General features: G+C 41.4%; 3 protein-coding genes and 2 long non-coding RNA genes across 16 annotated transcripts in view; 2 read left to right on the top strand and 3 right to left on the bottom strand.

Annotated features, from left to right (window-relative positions):
- Nucleotides 1-328: 328 nt before the first annotated feature.
- Nucleotides 329-5,526, bottom strand: LOC102692901 (cation channel sperm-associated auxiliary subunit TMEM249). Of its 5 annotated transcripts, none has more exons than XM_015357659.2 (7): nucleotides 5,424-5,526; nucleotides 3,926-4,018; nucleotides 3,683-3,805; nucleotides 3,492-3,592; nucleotides 2,170-2,362; nucleotides 1,544-1,629; nucleotides 329-958 (listed from the first exon to the last, which is right to left on the bottom strand). In XM_015357659.2, the coding sequence occupies exons 3-7, from the start codon at nucleotides 3,795-3,797 to the stop codon at nucleotides 818-820; spliced, it is 636 nt and encodes a 211-aa protein (XP_015213145.2). In that variant the 5' UTR covers nucleotides 3,798-3,805; nucleotides 3,926-4,018; nucleotides 5,424-5,526; the 3' UTR covers nucleotides 329-817. The 5 variants fall into 5 exon arrangements, with proteins under 5 accessions (XP_015213145.2, XP_015213146.2, XP_015213143.2 ...); XM_015357660.2 differs by lacking the exon at nucleotides 5,424-5,526 and adding an exon at nucleotides 5,217-5,272; XM_015357657.2 differs by lacking the exon at nucleotides 5,424-5,526 and adding an exon at nucleotides 4,159-4,199.
- LOC107078646 (uncharacterized) lies at nucleotides 4,343-7,630 on the top strand. The gene is made up of 4 exons (XR_011190669.1): nucleotides 4,343-4,411; nucleotides 6,530-6,649; nucleotides 7,299-7,434; nucleotides 7,551-7,630. It is a non-coding gene; the product is annotated as an uncharacterized lncRNA (long non-coding RNA).
- smpd5 (sphingomyelin phosphodiesterase 5) lies at nucleotides 5,822-18,989 on the bottom strand. Of its 6 annotated transcripts, none has more exons than XM_069194943.1 (10): nucleotides 18,690-18,989; nucleotides 13,601-13,664; nucleotides 10,907-12,054; nucleotides 10,456-10,531; nucleotides 9,408-9,548; nucleotides 8,417-8,461; nucleotides 8,209-8,298; nucleotides 7,575-7,638; nucleotides 6,711-6,870; nucleotides 5,822-6,122 (listed from the first exon to the last, which is right to left on the bottom strand). In XM_069194943.1, exons 3-10 carry the CDS (start codon nucleotides 11,966-11,968, stop codon nucleotides 6,015-6,017), a joined length of 1,746 nt encoding a protein of 581 aa, XP_069051044.1. In that variant the 5' UTR covers nucleotides 11,969-12,054; nucleotides 13,601-13,664; nucleotides 18,690-18,989; the 3' UTR covers nucleotides 5,822-6,014. The 6 variants fall into 6 exon arrangements, with proteins under 6 accessions (XP_069051044.1, XP_015213134.2, XP_015213133.2 ...); XM_015357648.2 differs by lacking the exon at nucleotides 18,690-18,989 and adding an exon at nucleotides 13,971-13,989; XM_015357647.2 differs by lacking the exon at nucleotides 18,690-18,989 and adding an exon at nucleotides 13,827-13,958.
- LOC138241440 (uncharacterized) overlaps nucleotides 17,546-20,644 on the top strand; it is a 12,232-nt gene continuing 9,133 nt past the window's right edge. The window contains exon 1 of one of the 2 annotated variants that reach the window (XR_011190668.1): nucleotides 17,546-17,840. This is a non-coding gene — a long non-coding RNA (uncharacterized lncRNA). The remainder of the gene's footprint in view (nucleotides 17,841-20,644) is intronic. The other variant, XR_011190666.1, reaches the window with a different exon arrangement.
- Nucleotides 19,080-20,644, bottom strand: part of LOC102693308 (speriolin-like protein) — a 6,910-nt gene continuing 5,345 nt past the window's right edge. For both annotated transcript variants that reach the window (XM_015357654.2, XM_015357655.2), the window contains exon 4: nucleotides 19,080-19,457. In XM_015357654.2, coding sequence (XP_015213140.2) covers nucleotides 19,125-19,457 — 333 coding nt within the window. In that variant the 3' untranslated portion in view covers nucleotides 19,080-19,124. The remainder of the gene's footprint in view (nucleotides 19,458-20,644) is intronic.

Here is a 20,644-nt window from a genome sequence, read left to right as displayed (position 1 = left end):
GACATCGTGTTTTGGCTGTGGAGCCTTCACACACAATTAAGACGGCTCCACAGCCGAAACATTTTTCTTTTTGGTATGGAATAAATCTTTACTTGTTCATTTGCAGCCTATCCATGCTGACGCAGCCACCTAATACTCAACCATTGAATGGAAGGGGGTGAAGGAGGTAAAAGACGTCTTGGGAAATTTGCATTGCGCTGCATCAGTGAATTGCAAGCTCTTTGAATGATAATTTTTCTTATTAAATTGCAACACTGGTCTGTGATTAAATTCATCATTATAGAAGGAAACCCGTCCGAAGAGTTCCAAAAACGAAAGTTAAAAAAAGTGTTTGGAATTCATTTTTTTATCTTTTACAAGAAAAAAATGTCCAAAAGTAAAACAAAAAAACTGACCAAACGGTTTTCTGATATACTTCTTCTTGAGTGGCCCCCATACATTCATGTGCTTTTTACTTTGTATTTTTGTTTTCTTACGTTAGAGTTTGTGAACTCAGTGCAATGATTAAGTTAAGCTAATGATTTGTGCCATATTTTTTTTGAGTTTTTTCGGTTGTAAATGCTACATTCCATTAGTTTCTGTTTTGCCTTTTTTAGGAGTGAAATCACTTTGCTTTTGAGAAGTCTTTCTATGCCCAGTTAACTGCTATCTTGTCGTCTGATTTTATTTATAAATTCAGTGATAAGTGTTTTAAATTGTTTTTTAAAATGTTGAGAGAACTGAGTTCAGTCAGATGGATTCCTGTGCTTAAAAATGAGCAGAAATTGTAGAAGAATTGTTCCATGGACAGCCCTAAATTGCAGTTGTTACTTGCTCTCTACACTGGCGCTGCCTTCTCCTCCGCGATGGTGTGACGCTTGGGCCACTGGTTGACAAGATGCCGTGTTGAAACGTCCTGGTAGTCAAAGTAGTTGATATTGAGCTTTGAGGCCATTCTTCTCCCTAGTATCTCCAACAGCTGAGAAGACCAAGAAGATTAGTTCCCATAAGGACACTATTGCCCAAGTGGGCTTCTAGCTTGTTTACTTCTGAGACCTGCTGGACTGCTCAACCAAGCCTGGCTGTGAATATAGCACTGATCTATTGAGCTATCAGTACTCAAATTTCTCATTTGCCTTCTGAGCTAATTATCAAACTAGGTCCACTTATGTCTGCCTTTCAAATTTCAGGTGCATGTGACTGGGGAAATGCATCAACGCAGCAGGTATACGTCTAAGCCAGCATTATGATGGTGAAACAGAACATAATTCATTTGAAACCCCTTAAAAGAGGGGTTTCTTTTCCGAATGATATGAGACTGATCCATCCATCCATTTTCTGACCGCTTCTTCTAATTCAGAGTCACAGGGGAGCTGGAGAGTATCCCAGCAAGCATAAAGCACACAGCAGGGCAGCACAGGAATGTTCTGGCTATTTCAAAGACTATGATTCACTGCTATTTTGTAAAGCAACATAGGCAGTAGGAAGTACAATATTCTGTAACCTTGTTTAAATATTCTAAAATGTACGGAAAAGCAGCACTGTTTTGAACATTGACAATTACCTCATATTTTTCACAAAATCCACTCAGCTGTTGTTCTTCTAGTTTGTAGCCATGGAGGATGAGTTTGTACAGGAGACGACCTTGGCCTTGAAATGAAAAAACGGACACGGTTGTGTAGACGTGTTGGCTGATGCATGTAAAAATCAATTTTGCCTGTGCAGGTTCTGTAGTGGATGGGCACAGGACATGCTGGCTACTATGTAACTGGAGCAAGGAACAGATTGTGGCATTGTTTAAAACTAGAAAAAAAATGACACAGAGTACCAGTGTGCTGGAAGAGGCAGACTTCACAGACAGCTGGACCACTGTCACCTTGTTAAGATGGGGAGGGTTAATTTTTTTAGAGGAGACAGACATTTGAGGGTATGCCCCATCCCCACCCTGCATATCCCTTCATTGCTGGCTGTTATAAAAGTTGTCAAAAGTCGCTTTTTGTGTGAGTTGGTTACATGTAGATAAATTCACTGATGCATGAGACTGGGTCTTTAAGAACAGTCCACAGACTGGCTCGCTGCCCTTCACACTTGAGCTCCTCATTACATGAACTACATTCAACCCATCTTTTCGTCTCGCAGTCTGGAAGGGTTTGAAGTGGACCGAGCCGTGTCCACAGCCGGGGTGCTGACCGCTTTTCTGCGCCCTCATGCGGATGTAGATCTGGTGCAGAGGGCCCTGGTGCCGGAGGCGCCCGTGGATGTAGAACCTGTAGGCGCCCGTGGTGTGGTCGACCACCAGCTTCCTCCGGAAGGAGCTGGAGGCAATGAGCCACAGTGCCAGGCACAAGCAGAACACCAGGTAGCCAGCGTACTGGTGAAAGTCCTGCAACAGACATTTTCCCATGTAACTCTTGAGCTATACAGTGGAGGGATTTTTAATATCCCAAAGCATAGGTTTTTTTCCATCTTTGTGATTTTTATTTTAAAATTTCCAAGTAACAAAGCAACATTCAACCAAGGGACTGAAATCACATCAGACAGCTGCTCTTGAAGTACCATACAGTAAGGATTGGATCAGAAATGCAGTCCTCCCCCCCTTCCCCAGCCCCATGGATCCAGGCATGTGAATAGCCCAGTGGAACCAGAGGAAGGGGGCAGAGGACTCCAGCTGGTCAGTCTAGCCAGCCAGATCATTCCCTGCTGCTGAAAATCAATACCAAAGCATATGCTTGAGTAGAATAGTTGGAGAAGAAGAGAAACACGTTTTTAACACTTGACCACATCAAGACACTTTTGATGTGCACAAAAAAATAAAAAGAGGAAGTATTTTAGCACTGAAATCCAACACATGCCTCTTTGTCTTCATTAGGGTGTTTGGATAGAAATGAGGGAACCATGCCTCGTGATTATGAAGGTTGTCCCAATTCTCTACAAGCTTTCATCTAGTGAATACTGTTAAATTTGCTTACCACAGGGGCAGTTAAAGAAGAGTAATTTTTTAATTCCAGTATTTGTCCAGCTGTCTCCAGTGCAGTTGAATAGCAGTAATGAAGACGTGAACCCATTAACCTTACACCCCGATAGAGCATGGAAATCAGTAAAAATAGTCAGCAGACGGGATGAAGGACAGACACTTTCCACATATAACAAGATATCAGCACCGAGCGCTGCACAATGTTAAGGATTGTTAAAAGATAATTCTAGATTGATTGGCAGCTTGAAAAAGCTCCGAAAGTGAAAGTAGGCATCCCCCGTCGCGGGTCCCTACAAGCCTCAAGCTACCAATATCGCCGTGTTCTTTTACAACCATACACCTGTGTGCGAGTTTTCGTGTTGTGCAATGGCGTTTGTCCCCTTCTTATACAGACGTCCTTGTTCAAGCTTGAAGTGGGCCGACGCTATGGGCTTCACAGGTCTAGCTTAAACCTCTCACCAGCATTAACCACTCAACAGAAGCCCATCTAGCACGTGCCAGGTCACTGCACAGGAGCGGCCTTCGTAAGGATCCTCACCTTGACGTCTCGGCTGAGGTAGAGCGCGTTGCCGACGACGGAGGCGACCAGCAGCAGCACGCCCTTCCACAGGTCTTCGTGTAGGTACTCCATCACCAGCACTGCCGGCAGAGGCCAAGACACAGAGGAAATGAGAAGGAAACTGAAAGGGCGCCGAGGGAAAGAAAAAAGGGAGCAGAGACCACTCTTACCGTTGTGCCTCTTCAGAACGAAAGGGTGATAGGAGTTCTTTTTCAGCTTGCTATTGAGAGCTTGCTCCGCTTTGAAGATTTTGTAATCCCACGTGCTGAAAATGCCTGTTGGCATGGTGGCATCTAAAATAGGATAAATACTGCAAGTTGGATCTTTACTACACACAAGGCAGAGCCACAACATAATCTCATATAGCAATTATATATAATAGTACACGTACAAAAAAGGAGTAGAATACTTGCAATTAAATTCAATTGAAGTCCTCAGCTCTTCCTTGATTTTACATCACTGATGGCTCTGCATCCATAATTGTCATCATCAAATATTATAGGAACCTGGAGCAAAGTGAATTATGCAGAATATTGTGAACCAAAAAGAAACAGAACATTTTAATTCAAGATACTCTGAAGACTTGGATTCTTTGTGTTCATAAAATAATCTTTACAAACCAATTTGCCATTCAGAGAAGAAATACCTGTTTTTTCCCTGCTTCCAGGTCACATGCACCTTGTAAACGGAATTCTAACATTCAGATTGTCATAGTAACCATGTTCCAAGTAACATGTCTGATTGTCATAGTAACCACATTGACAAACATTGAATACAGAAATAACTATTAGATAGCTTATGTACCTATACATTTGTCAAAATTACACAATCACAGATTTTTTTTTTTAGGTCAGACTCATTGGTCACCTCCAGGCATTAAACAAGAACATACTATGAAGGTAATATCCCTATTTGCATTTGTACATCCTTGGGGATACATAAATACATTTAACACTGGAAACAATTTGGCCAAGGGAACCATGATCAAATTTGTAATGGTTGTTTTTAAGACCCTGTTTAAGCCTTTCAATTTTTAAAAATATTTAAACCACATTTGATGCAGCAGTGCAATTTGAAACTGCAGAATAAATAAGCAATAGTAGCTTCCTGGAGGACACAATCATTTTAACAAGCACTGTTTTATCACAAAGACCCATTGTTTCCATTTGTTCCTCCCAGACACTTTTATAGCTCAACATTTTAAATCATTTCCAATTAACAGCGTGATAAATGAAGGTATATGACTAAGTCTTGTCCTATAGATTATTTGATCTTTAAAAGGCTTCAGCAATTTTATTGGCAAATGGGTAACAACCATAGAAGCAGAGCCAAATTAAAGCAGTTTGTTCTCCATTTGGAATTTTATTTCCAAGTTCTTGGATTCCATATTTCTGCTGCTCCCTTGTCAGTGAACAAGAGCCTCTCACAGTAGTGCTGTTGGTAAACCACAGACCTGATGGAAGAGAAATATTGCAAGCATGTTGTCAACAGTAAGCATCCTTATTGATTCATGACACCACACACAAATTCACTTTGGCCTCTATAAATACTGCCATCCCAAAAAGAGCACAATGACCCCCCCCCAAGCAATTCTTGTTCCAGTGTGGAACCAGCTCACAAGATGCTGAGAGCACAAGAGAGTTTAAAAGGCACAAAGATGTCGAGTATGGAATTGTCTCTTACACAAACTGAAAATGAACTTACTCCTCCCCAGCATGGTGTATTCAATCCTCCTGGACTTGATGAAAAGAATGAAATTTTAACCAAGGACATCAAGCACTTCCGCTCCTTAACGGACACAGTGTCTTACTAAACAAGAACATTCATTAAAAAAAGGTCTTATCTCAGAAAACATGCACTCTGTCACAACTGACCCACTGAGCAAACAGAAAGATGAACCCTATGCAGTACCTTAGGGGGTCTAGAGATGAGGGAAAAGATTCAGAGGGTAGGAGGGCAAGGCGAGAGGCGAGGTCCGAGTCGAGTTCCGAGGTTTGTAAGGTGAAGGTCGACAAGAAAGCTTCCAATCCAAAAAGAGCAAGACAGTAGACATGGTCAAAGGAAAATTACAAGGAGAAAGTAGGGGGGGGGCGGGTTGATTGATGGAGTGTCGTGGTTGGCTGATTGGCAGGAGCAGTGTCGTTCAGCAGAAGTGCTCAGGGCTGGAGTGTGATTAACCTGAGTGCGCTTCCGTGTGGGAATGTGGTGGGATGCAGGCGTGACACACTCTAACTAAAGTGGTTTCACCCAGGATTATAATGAGTGCATGTCTGAAGTGGTATAAAGTAATTGTCTTTCAAAGCATGAAGTAAATAAAAAGACATTTTTATTAAAATAAGAAAGCCCACCAAAAATGCATTTATAAAAACACGGTAGCAAGTGTGCTGCCTGATTTACAGCTAATATATACAGAATTTATTTAAAAGGAGCACGCAGTCCAGGTGGGCAGTCTCTACAGTCTGTAATCTCTACTGCCAGCTCCGATTCCGTCTTCAGTTCTCCTCAGACATCTGGTTCTTCAGTGTCCACAGAAACGCGCAGTCTCATGCCCACTGGAATATGATCAGTCAGCCCGGCGAACTGGGTGACAAAGGTGATTTTCTCAACTTCCTATCAAAAGAAACAAATTCTTAAAATGCAAACATACTCCACATTCTTACTTAACCACTTTTTTTCCCTATATTTTAATTTACTACTGGCAGATTTTTCTCGAAACCCATAATGTTTTTTTACATATAATTAGAATTAAACTTTGTTGAAGAATAAGCTCATAAATTAAATGAGACACTATCTTGCTGTTTCTGGTTTAGCCAAAGATTTATTTTTCTCTTTAGCAAAAGGAGATTGTCTCTGCCTTTTACAGCCTGAGACTCCTACCCTCAGATCAGCTCCTAGCAAGCAAACGAGCCAGGTGTGCCGACTGACCGCAGAAACATTGGCACACCGCGTTTGGAAAATAAAACCATTTAATCTCATATTAATCTAACATCAATCTAAATATTAACCTAATTTCAAAGGTGGTGGAACACTGATTCATGCCAGTGAGGAGCAGCAAGGACACTAAGCGGGTGCACCCTGTCAAGACAGAGGCGACAATACTGCCGTCTGCAGCTGCAGAAAGATTTCATGACGAAGGGGTAAGTCAGAACACTGCTAGTTTTACGCGAAGCTGGCTGTCGAACACAGGGCGGGACGTACGGTCCGCAAGTGCCTGGAGACAGTGGCCTCTCTGTACAGGACGTAGTCAATGCGCCTGCCCACCCAGGGGGCCCCCGGCTCCGGGTATTCCAGCACACAGCCTTTCGGGGCTACTGGCGGGGCGATGAACCTCTTCCGGACCACCTCGCTCTCCACAGACCTGACGGATCCGCCCAGCGCCGAGAGAAAGAAAAAGGTTCTTTAAAAAAGTTCTTTAAAGTCATTATGCCATCTCTGAAAGCCACAGCGCCAACATCTCAAAAGCTCAAAGGTAGCCATGCACGAAAGCGCCTTAAAATGCGTTTAACTGTACTGCAGTTAACGATAAGCAGCTGTAGTAAGTGCAGCTGTAAGGCTGATGTCCTTCAGGTCATTGTTCAGCTCCTATTTCAACAATCTGCAGAGGGCGAGCCAGCTCCCTGATCCTTCAACGTTTTCAGTGAGGGGTTAAAATTGAAGCTACTGTTAGCTACTTCTGTTGAGATGCACAAAGGAAATATTCTTGCTCCTGCAAATATTTTTATAGACCAACACTGACAAGAATAAATTGTATAAAAATCATTTACTCATTTTGTCTTTCAATTCCAGAAACGTAGAAGAATACCTGGGAAACAGAAAAAGGATCCTATCCCATAGCTGTCTGATCCACCCGAGTGTTCTAGCAGCTGCACATGTGAACTGTACATTCATTAATGCTGGCTGATTGCGGTTTTCATTTTTGAAGGTAACTTTGCACAGATGTGTGAGAATTTACTGTATCTTTTGCCAGTACAACACGGACTTAACTTCTGAAAAGAATGAAAGCAGAATGCAATGCGAGTCCTTTTTTGTTTTTTACAGTTTTCAATCCACATCTCTACTTACATCTTCATCCTTTCTGGAGTCGACACCGCGTCATCATACAGTGTGGGCTGTTCAAGGAGAGTACCTGTCAAAACATTCATGCAGGCATAATTACTATTGCTCCAGTAGCCAGACAACACAGTTTATTTAAGGTGCATTTTGTTTTGATGAGCATTCTATTGTTTTAAAAACATAAGTACTTGTTACAGTATTTTAAAGACACAAAGCAATAAATGCAATGGATCCTTTAATGATTCCCTCATCCATTTCTTCACCCTTAATATTTCAAAATAATATATTTTAGCTTTCATTATCCATTATAAGCCATTATCCCATTCATATTAAAGAGGTCCACAGGGCAGGAAAATGGGTGAATGTGTTTCACCCATTTTCCCTCAAACACCATTTATAATTCATTGCAGGAGATACAGTAGCAGGTACAGTAATCAAAGAGTGATGGGAGTATAGAATACACAATTCTTTACACAAAGTGTAGTGGGAGTGTGGAACAAGCTGCCCAACATGTTGTTGAAGTCGATACCCTGACTTCCTTCAAGAAATGGCTGGATGAGATCCTTGTATTAATTAGCTATTAACACTCAAATAGGCTGGAGGGTCATTGTTATGTTCTTAAATCTGCTGAAGAGCCACTGACCTATGACCCAGGGTTTCTCTTTCCCAGGACCAGCTCGGCATGGGTCTTTATAGCTGTCAAACAGGCTGTGCTTCTGCTCCAGTGCGTCGACTGAGATAAAAAAGAGGACTGTTACTATCACATTCATTAGTATCTGTTTGTCACTTAAACTTGACATGTTTCAGATAGTTTTCAGAAGGGTGCAGTATTGCTTAAGGCCAGAACTGACCAGGGTTCCCAGATCCTGGTCCTTGAAGCTTGGAGTCTAAAGCACCTACAGACACAATAAAAGACGTAATGTTTAATGTACTTAGAAGCAAAGTGGAACAGAAAGCAGGGAACTCTAAACCTATTGCAAGAGAGCTCCAATCCAGCTGGTTTTACCAATGTATTTGTGCTCTAAAGGTTGGCATCACCTGGTAGATATTGAGGAATCCAGCAAGTGATTTGTTCAATTAAGACAGCTCTGGTCATCTTGAGGACTTGAAGAGTATTTAGAGTGGGATCCTGTATTTAACAACTCCCCCTGATTACTGGATCACAGTAAAATCATTCCACCTCTTTAGGAATTGGCAATTTAGTGGTGCATACTAAACCTGCTGGACTGGAGCTCGAGTAGAAGTGAGAAACCATTAAAAGCAATGAATGTTACACTAGTGCCAGCAGAGGGCAGTGTTGTGCTTCAGTCTTCACCTCAGCCAGCACAGACAGTGGAAAGGTACAAGGCAATCAGTGGTTGAGATAGATCCAAGACATTCAGCTTTATCATGATGTGCTTGGCACCACGCAGAGTGTGGAGGCCCCTTACTCCTCATGCCAGGTGCATCAGCAAATAATAATAATTCCTTACACATTATATAGCGCTTTTCTGGACACTCCACTCAAAGAGCTTTACAGGTAATGGGGACTCCCCTCCACCACCACCAATGTGCAGCCCCCCTGGATGCAATGACAGTCGGAGTGTGCCAATACACTCACCACACATCAGCTATCAGTGGGGAGGAGAACAGTTACTGAAGCCAATTCAGAGATGGGGATTATTAGGAGGCCATGATCAGTAAAGGCCAATGGGAAATTTGGCCAGGACGCTGGGGTTACACCCCTACTCTTTTTGAGAAACACCCTGGGATTTTTAATGACCACAGAGAGTCAGGACCTCGGTTTTACGTCTCATCCAAAGTGAAATGATGCTTCAGAGCCATGTCCTAGCCAGAACTCACGAGGGGAGCAGTTGTCAAAGTTGAAGTCCCCACACAAGACATCAAACACCACAATCTCATCCTCCTTCTTCGTCTGGGCCTGGAACTCGCTGATCCACTTGCTAAGCATATCCAGCTGTTCATAGCGGATTGGTCCATCATCTAGATGGGAGAACAGGAGGACCTGGATCAGTGCATTGTACTACACACATGTTCCAAAAGCTGTCCAGCCAAGTTGTTGAAATGATTCCCTAGCTACTTTCAAGAAATGGCTGGATGAGATCCTCACACTACCAAACAGGCTACATAGGCTGAATGCCCACCTCTCATTTGTAACCTTTTCTATTTTCTTATTTGTATGTGTATCAAGTCGCATTAATCCATAATGAGCAGTTTTCATTCTTTTTTTCATTATTTGATTCAGGCTGAAAAGCACTTGTACATTTTGGTAGATTAGACACATTTTGGAAAAATAAATATTTCGCTGCGGAACCTGCTGTCAAGCTTCAAAGCAAAGCATACACAGAACACATCCAAGTTCATACTATGACTTCGTCTTTCAGGCCTCCACCTCTTTTCTCTCATTTTTTTTTTAGGCCAAAGCATGCGTGTTTAAAGCAAGCAACTCATTGAGGTGAGACACCACAAGTCTAGGTTCCCACTTCTGTTTTTTTGCAAGTGTTTTTGCTCACGTATTGCAAGGGCTGCCTGCATCTACAATCCCTCTCCCAGAGGATTAGGGAAGCTCCCTGTCCTTCAACACAACAGGTGAACAAATGATAAAACAGGAGACATCTGCCCACAGATAAATAAATCATGATGTGCACATAACAAATTTAAAAATTTTACTGTGTCTCTCATGAGGTATAACAGCTTACCACTACTTTTTTATTTTTCTAGAATGTAATTTAACTTCTGTAAATTTCTCAAGCCGCTCATTGACTAATGGGCTCTAGAATACCAACCTAGAACCTGATGGCCACTTTGGATAAAAGCTTCTGATAAGCGGTTTATTATGAATATTTTAAAATAATATTGATATATTAATTATAATAATCACTACCACTACCTTCAGGAGCATGTAAATGTGTGCAGTTAAAAAATCCCACAGCATTCTTCAGTCTTTGAGTCTGGCCAACCAACACCTTTAAAGACAGTATAACAGCACATTAATTCTTAAAGCACATCAGGTTTCGGATCTCTCGATTTTCATTCATCCCACTTAAAAAACTTTAGAGGATCAGTCTTTTAATCTGAGCTCTTTTATTGCATCTATATACTCCATATAAAGAGAATGAGGCCAGAGTTTAGTTATAGCTAAAGTAATGTGCTAAAGCATTTGTTTGTTTCTAAATTATTCAAAACTGGGATTCAGGAAGCAATAAGGAGCATGGCCAATTTGGAGTAAGGTAAAACAAGACCCAAGACAAATGATGACATACTGTATTTTTTTAGCACAACTTGGAACTGTCATGTTCCCCATACTACCACTGGTTCTTGATCAGAGGTAAAGACATCACCTTTACGGACAGCACTCCCTTAGATGCCAGACTATCCTCTCCTCTCCCATTGGGGAAGCAGTGGAACGAGGCTTCCAGGATGGGGTAGCGACTTGCGAAAAAGATGCCGCTGTTGAAGAACTTAAAGGAAGAACAGCCCTGGAACCCATAGAGCCCAACGTCATAGAGCACATGGCCAAAGAAAGGGCTCAGGATGTCCTTCAGCCTCCGGGCTGCTCTCCTGTCAAACGCTTCCTCAAGCAGGACAAAGTCTACGTTGACGGGAAAGAGGGCAGAAACTTCCCAGGGGATGTCGTCAAGTCCCTTTGACTTCTGAGAGGTCCTTCCGCCACTGGGACAGCTCTGACTGGAGTCTTCGTGCATGACTAATGAATCTGCAGAAGTGGGATCGGTATCCTCCCTCACATCTATAATGACGTCTTTGGTGTGGACGTTGGTATCCCTCACTGCTGTTTGTTTCTCGGTGTTCAGGGGACTGCTGGGGGGCTGAGATTCTGTGGCGCCATAGGAGGGATGGGTGGGGGTGAGGAGGCAGTGCATGTTTTCCTGCGTGGTGCTGCTAGGCAAATCCGCAGGCCTGGTCACACCTTGAATGATCAGCTGACCAATCAGCCTGGACCTCACTTGTGTCTGGCTGAGGTTGTTAAACCGGGCCAAGCTGTCCGGGAGCAGACAGAGGTTGGCGGTGACGAATCCAAAGCTGCCCCCAGACCTTCCCAACGCCCAGTCCCCATCCACCTGATCCTCGCGGGTGGTGACCCGCTGGCGGTGGTAGGAGAACGGCCTACGGGCCGCCTGCAGGGGGACCCAGAGGACAAATCCCAGCAGGGCGATGGGAGCCGTGATCAGAAAGAGACAGAGGAAGAGGATGGCCCCGAAAAAGACCCGCAAAGGGTTGAGGTAGCACTCCTGCTCATAGCGCAGTCTCTTCTCAAAGGTGGTGGAGATACAGACAGCAATCAGCCTGTCCAGGAACCAAAAGCAAGGGAAAATGAGCCACCAGGCGACGCTGTGTAGGCCTGCAACAAACTGGTTGGAGAAAGGAGACTCTCGCAGAGCCATGCCTGGTTCTAACCACCTAAGGGAGAGCCGATGTTCAGGGGTTAAGTATCCTTACATCCACAGCATCACAAGGAAAGGAGGAAATTCTGTATTAGAAGGAAAACAGAAAAAAAGACATCTTTTAACTCAAAAGATTGTGAGAGTGTGGAACAAGCTATGCTGCAGTTTGGTTGAAGCCCATACCCTAGCTTCTTAATAATGTGTGAATTATTTCTAAAACGTAGGCACTACTTTAATAACACACTTGAAATCCTTGATTTGAGATATGCTGGACACTTCTCATTCTGAGTTTCAGACACAGAGTCTTATTGTTCACTAGTCTTGTCAATAACCACCCCCTTGACAGGTAACATTTTCATTACAGTCTTTCCAATACAATCTGAATACAATCTGAGAAAGAGGACTGTAAGTGAACAGTCTCGCCTCTTCTAGGTAGAAACCTTAAGTGTGAATAAGTGGCAATCATCTGGCAGCTGCTGTTTAATGCAGCCAAGTAAAGAGTGCTAAATGCAGGTAGTAAAAACTAATTGTAAATACAAGTCAGGAAACACTGAGTCCGAAGACGCTACTTACGAAAAACACCTTGATGTTTATGTTACCACTTCATTTACATCATCCAGACAATGTGGAGAAGCAATAAGAAAGGCAAATGGAATGTTTTAAACTATACTTAAATGCACAGAATAAATCAAGGGACAGTTTGTGAAATTCTTCTATGCACTTTTAAGAACTCCTTTACTATATTGTGCATAATCCTGCTCTTCCCATTACTTCTCTGGAATCAGTCCAGAGAACAGCTGTGTGAAGCACATCCTGCTTGAGTGTGCTGTAAGATCCTCTATCTGAGAAAGTAACAGGCAACACAATAGAAATTCACTCAAAACAGCATTGCAAGGCTGCTTAATTCAGAAACAATGACAACAAAATCATCTTCAAAGTGTTCTTTATAATGTCCCCCTGGGATAAAAATATCCACAAATCCAAATAACCTCTAACTTGTTTTACATGAGCAGCCTGTTGTAATACAAGACCGTGCAAGAAAGACGTGTCTTACTGCAAAATATTTAAGCAGAAATAATTTAAGTGCATAAAGTACGGCATGAACCGAGGTGAAAAAGTGCGTCACAAGTGACATCATATGAAAACAAGTTAGTCCACCTGAACACGTTAACATTCACAGGAGTTCTATTCGCCGCGTTTTCAACTTGATAAAAAGTCTCTTATTACAACCAACTTCCCGAGTTAATACGTACGGAAATATTCTGTAAGGGTTTCTTCAGTTGAAGAAGAGTTTGTTGGAGTTTGTGTTAGTGTTTAGGTATCTAAAATCCCTCCGGACTGAGATACCTACTGCAGACGTGAGGACTCTCACTCGTTACTCAAGAATAACTAAGGAGGGAAAGGCATTGATACACAAATCACACCGACAACTTTACAATTTAGAAGGTTTTTTTTTAGCACAGACCCTATGTAGACTATAAAACTAACTGGCCTGGCGATGAGTGAAAACGACCCTTGAACCACGTTTTGTTCCAGGTATCGAAGTACAGTCAAGTTACAGGTGTAATAACAGGAAGAAGCCTTCCTCCCCCTTCCTTGTCGTAATATTGTTCCTTACTATTCTCAACTCACCCTGTCAAAATGAGCACTCGTGCAGCAAAACGCACCGGGTCATTCAACATTTGCATTACTGCTCCTGGAGTAAAGACAAATATAAAGTTTAGTATTTTTATAGTACCGTACCTAGGAGTTACGGTAACAGGCTCCTTCCTACCTGAGACACAAATGTGTTAAAACAATATTCGGACTCAGTCCTTGGTGCATGGTAAAGTTATTATTTTCAGAAACCCTTACTTACTTTCCACTCATTTGAAGACTTCTATGTATATATTTTTTACCGGATAAGGTTTCCGAACCGCTTCCTTCTTTCAGTTCACCGTCAGTCTTACACGAGAAACTGAAGCGAAAGCGCGTTTTCGCCGGCTCGCTCGTCCCCACCTACCTTGTCCTTCCTCTCCGTGAGAGGGGCGGAGGAGCCGTGTTGTGTGCTTAACACGTATTCATAGACACTTAGCAAATTTGTGCATTTTTTATTTAACCCCTTTCTGTTTATGTCGTTAATTTTTGGACACCTTTTGGAGACCTTAATCTCAACACCCTTACAAACACAACTATACCTTATAAGGAACCGCTAATGAGTTGATGCACAAATGCGCATCGGCAGATCCGTAAGCATTGGCAGAGCAGAATCGCTGTCCGAGGGTGATTATTTTATTTTATTTGGGAAGGAAGGAATGAAACATTCTGCCTTAGAACGTCCTTCGGAAAGTATATAAGATTAAATGTTATGTTCACATCATAAGGGGTATTAACCTGTAGAAGCCCACAGCCATTTTTTGGTGAGGGGAGTCATATATTTTGTTTCTTTTACTGTTGTCTTTATTTTTAACAGTCTTACAAAAAATATACCCAGACATTTCTCAGATTAATTTGAATTAATAATGGTTTTCACGTTGATGGAAGGACAGCACAGCGGCACAGCGGTTAGCATTGCTGCCTCGCAGAGGTGGGGACGTGTCCAATTCCGTGTCCAATTTGCGTGGAGATTGTATGATCACCCTGCGGGTGCTCACGTTTCCCCCCACAGTCCAAAAACATACTGGTAGTTTAATTGGCTTCTGAGAAAACTGGACCAGGTGTGAGTGTGTGTGCCCTGCAGTGGACTGGTGTCCCATCCAAGGTGACCCAGCCTTGTGCCTGTTGCTTGCTAAGACAGACTCCAACTCCCCCGTGACCCTGAATTGGAAGAAGCAGTTAGAAAATGGATGGATATGTTCATTGAAGTCACAAGCAAAACCCTGCTGCGCAGAACTGTAGAAACACAAGTGTACACACTTGACCTGTATAACTGAATAGGGCATCCTTTCAACAAAATATTGAAATTCATTTAAAAAAAAAAAACATTTTTAAAGGGCTATCCAAACAATCACCTGCCACACAAACCAGAATTAATTCACGCATTACTCAGACACTAAACCAGAATTAAACCCATTATTCATATTTAATATAGTATTTCCATTTTAAACTCCCAAACCTATCTTTCTTAATGCCATATGATGAGCAGATGTAAATTTCTTAAGTAAAACCAGACTCTGTCATAAAAACATCCCTGAGATGATAATTGTGATGAAAAAAACTGTAGGGCTTCACTTAAAATTTGCAGCAATGCAGAAATACTAATAAAGGGACAAAATGCTATGAAACTTATGTTACAGGTCTGTTTCTGAAATACTACATCCCTCCATCTCAAGATCCAGTCTAGTTAAAAATTAGCATCAGATCACTGAAGTCAAGGAGTTTTACTGAAGTGTGCTTTTTATTTCGAAAACCAACCTAGCAGCATTTCCCAACTGCAATGTGGATGCTAGGGCGTCAAAGACACAGTGCTCCCACATGTGATCCTGTTTGGCAAACGCTTTTTAGGCTACGCCTTGGTTTTGAGAAAGGGCTTTAACAGCCTGTTACAGATCTTGCTTGCCAGTGGTGAGTCTGCACAATGCTTGGAATGCAGATCTATTCTGTGGCTGGAAACTGGATCTCCTGTACAGGAGTGACAAACTGCTGAATGAACGAACCAGGACACCAGAAAAAAAATGTTCTGAATTTTGCTAAAGAAATGAAAACATAAAATAAGCTTCAAATACAACTGTAGTGTCTTAACAATTGCAGTAACAGTCAAAATCAATTTACAATAATGAAATCCATTCAGAATTCTTTAAAGACTTCCTGAAACCAAGGTTTTTACAAGATAGAACAATAATGTGAAATGACTTGTTTAAAGGATACCTCAGTAAGATTATGTAATCCTTTACAGATACTTTATTTACCTGTCTAACTTACTATCTTCTCAACCCTGACCTCACAACTCTTGTTCATCTAAATCTGGTTTCCTGTCTGTCCCTCCAGCCTGTTTAAATTCTGTCTACAGCTCTGGAACTCTATCCCTAAGGATATCAGATGGTCACCTTCCTTGAGCACTTTCAAATCAAGACTCAAACCCCTCTTCTTTGAAAGTGCTTTTATTTAGTTGGTTCTGTGTCTGTCCCTTTACATTCCTACTGCATTCCGAACACTTGTTGTAATTTATTTTAATTCTGCCATATCCTCTCCTTGTGTGCTTTTTTGGTAAAGCACTTAGAGAAGCCACTTTTAAGCACTATATAAAATAATTCTTATTCTTATTCTTATTCTTATTCTTATTCTTATTCTTATTCTTATTCAATTTCTAACCACTTTATCCAATACTGGGTCACGGGATGTTGTACTGAAAGTGTTTTTTAAATTAAAAGCAGAAAAGAAGTTTAATATCCTTGGTGTAGCAGCTGCCGTATTTTCAGCTTCTAAAGGTCTTTTCCATCTCCAGCTACATTGGACTGTTATCATCCCATGTTATCGTCTTTGCGAAATATAAATTGTCACAGTCATGCAGTTTACCCCAAGTTGCTCTGTCAAAACATCTTTGCTTAACTATATATCTGTTTCTGTGGTCGGTTTCAGCAAGTCTCACTGCATGTAAAGATGTGGTGATAAGCTTCTAGTATGCAGAGTGTCTCTAGTAGTGTATTAGCACCCCAGGAACACCAACAGGACAGGACACCAACAGCACTCATGCTCTCACCATTTTCCCTTTACTTTCACTGTGTACCTGCTGTCCCCCTGGTTGGACAAATGAAAAAAATAAAACAGACAGGTGCTCATCTTTGTCAAGATTTGTCTCCATTATGCCTCTTTCCCCTCCCCTACAACTGCCAAGGTTCCTCTGCAACATTTTAGTGTTTCAAAACATGCTGCAAATGTGATGTTCAATTCCAAACCACAACCCTGCACTAAGAAAGATGGCTAACATAACTTTTTCCACTAAAGGAAATAAATGGTCAACCCCACAAACAGGACAGATGGAACGCTGAATATAGTTTGTAGACCTGTGTGAAATTATTTTTCATTTGTCAGGCTTACACACAGTTACTGTATAAAATAAATGACGACAAAAGTACAGTACTTGTTATTGCAAACAAGCCCATAAGCGAAAAAAAACAGAGTAATTTAAAAAATAAATTATTGATTTAAAAAAAAAACTGAGATACTTTTTTGTTACAGATGACTATCTCTGAGGCAAATGCACTGGATTTTGACTGCAGTAGTTGTGCCAATAAAGGCCACTAAAGCAATAATCTAAATTAATAAACTGCTTTAATTCAGCAGTTTAAAAGTTGTGCTTCACAACAGTCTTTCACAAATTTGTAAATGTGTTTCAAAGTTCTTGAGGACTTTTATGGTCATGTAGCAAGACTAACATAACAATAACTGCACGGAAAATACCAATATTTGTATTTAAGAGAAGCGAGAGATTCAATGCCTCACAGTGGTTTTGATATTTTGCTTTACTGGAGCTCTCTGGTCTTGGACAGAGCAGATAGTGACTTGAATTGGTACAAGTATTCAACACGATTCATTTAGCAATCATTGAATGAGGGTTGGAGTATTGCAGCAAAATGAGACAGGAGGAACTGCAAGCTGTAGTGTGGTGCTCACAGATGGAATACTATGAGACAGATGGAAACGTTACAAGGCTGCTGCCTGACACTATGTCATAAAAGAAAAGCTCTCATAGTATAAGATGTGACTGTTAAAGTGATATAATTGCTCAGGGGCCAATTTTGTGCTGTAGATTTGGGGTTTGGGATTTGCTTACTTGGGTAGAATTTGCTTGCTTAGCCAGGGATTCAGGAAGAGGCTGACTCACATTTGTGAACTTCCCATTCGAAACCCTCTGTCGACTGCCTGGACTGTGGGGCTCAGGGCCTTGGAAAAGGTAGGAGAGGTTTGATTCTGAAGCCTGAGGCACACTGCATTGACAGACTCCAATGGCAATGTTGTGTGGATTGTACCTGTTGTATTGGATTGTTATTCATGAGCCATGGAAATCTCTTCTTTGCCTGTGTTTTTGCGTTGTAACATTGTGGGCTCTTCCTGAGAGTGCAATGGAGTGCAAGAGAATTTAAAAGGAGGACGTTGTTCCTTAGTTAGGGCAATTTTATTTGGTTTTCCCACAAAAACACAAAGACACGTATCCAAAAACACAGGACAAAACAAATAGCATGCATTAAGTTCAGCTGCAGAAAATATATCAATTAATAAGGAAGTGGTTTTAGTGTGAATTAAATGGTGAGAAATGGGTGGGGAACGATTTAATGTAGTTCAAGTCTTCACAAGAAAATGGCCCTACTGTGTGAAATTAAAAAAAAAACTTTGGACATTTTTGGGAATGATTTCTACATTTTGGAAACTGCACATGATGACTAAATTGGATTATTCCTGCAACTTGCAGTACCTGCACCTCATGGAAGCAGTGTGTATTGTGTTCCTGTGAGGCCTGTGATATACTCAGTGGCCTGTAATATAATTTCAGTGTTTTCTCCCTCAAAAAAGAGCTGAGCGCACCCTTCGTGATTCTTAATTACAACAAAGAGTAACATTTATTTAAACATTTGTTTCAGCTTTGATTCTAATAAAGTTCAGGAGAGATGACAACAACCAAGTTCAATCAGACTCAGTTGTCAGTAATTAGCAATCACTGCTGACATCATTTCCTCTTCTAAAACACTATAAATACTGTACGTGATCCCATTCTCTCCCTCACATACGACTTTTTGCATCTCACCTCCACCCTGTCTCCACCTCTGCAGCTGCCCCTTGGTCTCTCTTCCTCACTCTGCATGGGGGTCCCAGCCTCCTCATCCTCTTCCCAGGAGGTCAGCCCTCAGCCAAGAGGGTTAAGCCACATTTTGACTAAACACTCTTTAATCCTTCCAGTGCATTTAATTCTTGGGTCTTGTTATTCCTAGTAAACCGAATTTATTAGCAAATAAGACCTGAATGTAAAATTAAGGATTGAGCACAATTTTAAGAATCATATAGCTTAAATCTAAATTTTTCGATCATGGTGAAACTAAAGGGCGATTTAAACAATGCTTGAGTCTGAATTTTGTCTAGGATACTGCCTGCATACATTGCAGGGCTGCTATAAAAGGGAGCTCAAGAAAGCCAGATGTGTCTGTGCCGGGTTGTTTTATTGTGGCCCAGGAAGAACGTTCCGCTACCAGATGAAGAGAGGCTTCCCATCTTGCTTGGCCATGTAGCACAGGCAGCTGAAGAGCCGCAGAATGTCCTTGAGCAGGTTCGAGGGCACCATGTCAATCACCAGCTTCCTCAGGATCTCGGGATCGCTGTAGCTCCTGTCCTCGGTGCTGTAGGCCTCAGGCCTCTGCTTGAGGATGCCATAGGAGTTGACGATGAACTCGGCGAAGTGGGGGTGCAGGGTCATGCTGTAGCCCAGCTTCCTGAGCTTCTCCATCAAGTCGAAGTAGCGGTGGGTCATGTGGGCACGAAAGCCGTGGTCGACTTTTCCACTCACCAGGTTAGTGGACACCTGCAGAGAGCCATGGACACGTTAACAGACAGATATCCCAGACTGTCCCTTTCATTCCTGCCAGGATAGACGGACAACAACCAAAAAAGCTTACTGACATGGATAGCAGTGGCTTTAACACTTTCATCTAGAGGTAGCTGTAATTGGTTGCTACATTTGCAGATGTTGTGCAGGAGCTATTTAAAGGAAGCAGACACTTTATTTAAGAGACACGGCTCAGAAAATTCCTTTCTTTCAAAGGTTGCTTGGTTGAGAGATAGTTGCCATGTTTCTAGAGTTCTTTTTATGTTTTATTCATCCAGGTTACCTCATTTCTATCACACTGTTTAACCCTTCTTTATGCACCTTAATTCTAGAAATGATTCAGACGAATCTACATGTCCTGACTGATCAGATTTTCTTTAAAAAAGCACTTCCTTTTTGACAGCTGCATCACAGCAGTATTTTATGTTGGAATCTAAATCAATGATTCTTCTTTCATTTTAAAGTTTGCAAGATGGCATACGGTAGTGCTTAGAAATTATGAATAAGAAACAAAGCATGCTTGTTTCAAAGGTTCACAAGAAAAAACGACAGCAGGCAAATTTCTTTCAACACATTTCATTTGGTTGTTCTGTACAGTAAGATGAACTACTAAACACTTGGAATAAAAACATTTTTAATTTTCAATCCCTGCATTTGTTCACTACAGACATATTACAGATTGTGGAACACAAATATGACACATATAAAATATAATTTACATTGTTAAGAGAAGAGAAAAGTATTATCCACACTTACAGAACAAGCCTACTTAAGAGCATAACTTAAAAGCTATTTCACATGGGACAAATCTGAGTGTGCATAATTTTTGTATTCCACAGAGACATCTAATTAATTGAATTAATTTAAGAGTTTGTTGAATTAAATGAATAGCTCCTGAAGCAAATTATTATTGTACATAAGTGTGCAGAGCTCAATAAATGGCTAATCCTTAGGTGATCAACAAAATTTGCTTGTCACTGTAAATTTCACAAACATGATAGACATCAGCAAGATCAAAAGAACAGGGAAATGAATATAGCTGAGAACCTCCTTTGTAGCAGCGCAAGTAGAAGTGATAATACATTGAATTGATCTCTTTCATTTTTAATACACTCAAAGAGGTGTACAATAGAATATGAATAAAACACAGAAGTAAGAAAATG

The sequence above is a fragment of the Lepisosteus oculatus genome, chromosome 10, assembly GCF_040954835.1.
Source record: "Lepisosteus oculatus isolate fLepOcu1 chromosome 10, fLepOcu1.hap2, whole genome shotgun sequence".
Classification (NCBI taxonomy): Eukaryota; Metazoa; Chordata; class Actinopteri; order Semionotiformes; family Lepisosteidae; genus Lepisosteus; species Lepisosteus oculatus.
This window is presented reverse-complemented; position numbering and strand designations above follow the sequence as displayed.

What these genes read in the sequence shown, in the direction of transcription:
- LOC102692901 (XM_015357659.2), bottom strand. Translation starts at nt 3,797, where the DNA reads ATGCCAACAGGCATTTTCAGCACGTGGGATTACAAAATCTTCAAAGCG. An exon ending in CATGAGGGCGCAGAAAAGCG is followed by an intron (nt 1,630 to 2,169) that starts GTCAGCACCCCG and finishes TTTCATTTCAAG; the next exon opens with GCCAAGGTCGTCTCCTGTAC. An exon ending in GATTTTGTGAAAAATATGAG is followed by an intron (nt 959 to 1,543) that starts GTAATTGTCAAT and finishes TGGTCTTCTCAG; the next exon opens with CTGTTGGAGATACTAGGGAG.
- smpd5 (XM_069194943.1), bottom strand. Translation starts at nt 11,968, where the DNA reads ATGGCTCTGCGAGAGTCTCCTTTCTCCAACCAGTTTGTTGCAGGCCTA. An exon ending in CTTTGACAACTGCTCCCCTC is followed by an intron (nt 8,462 to 9,407) that starts GTGAGTTCTGGC and finishes TTGTGTCTGTAG; the next exon opens with GTGCTTTAGACTCCAAGCTT. An exon ending in AGAGAAACCCTGGGTCATAG is followed by an intron (nt 7,639 to 8,208) that starts GTCAGTGGCTCT and finishes ATGTTTTGACAG; the next exon opens with GTACTCTCCTTGAACAGCCC.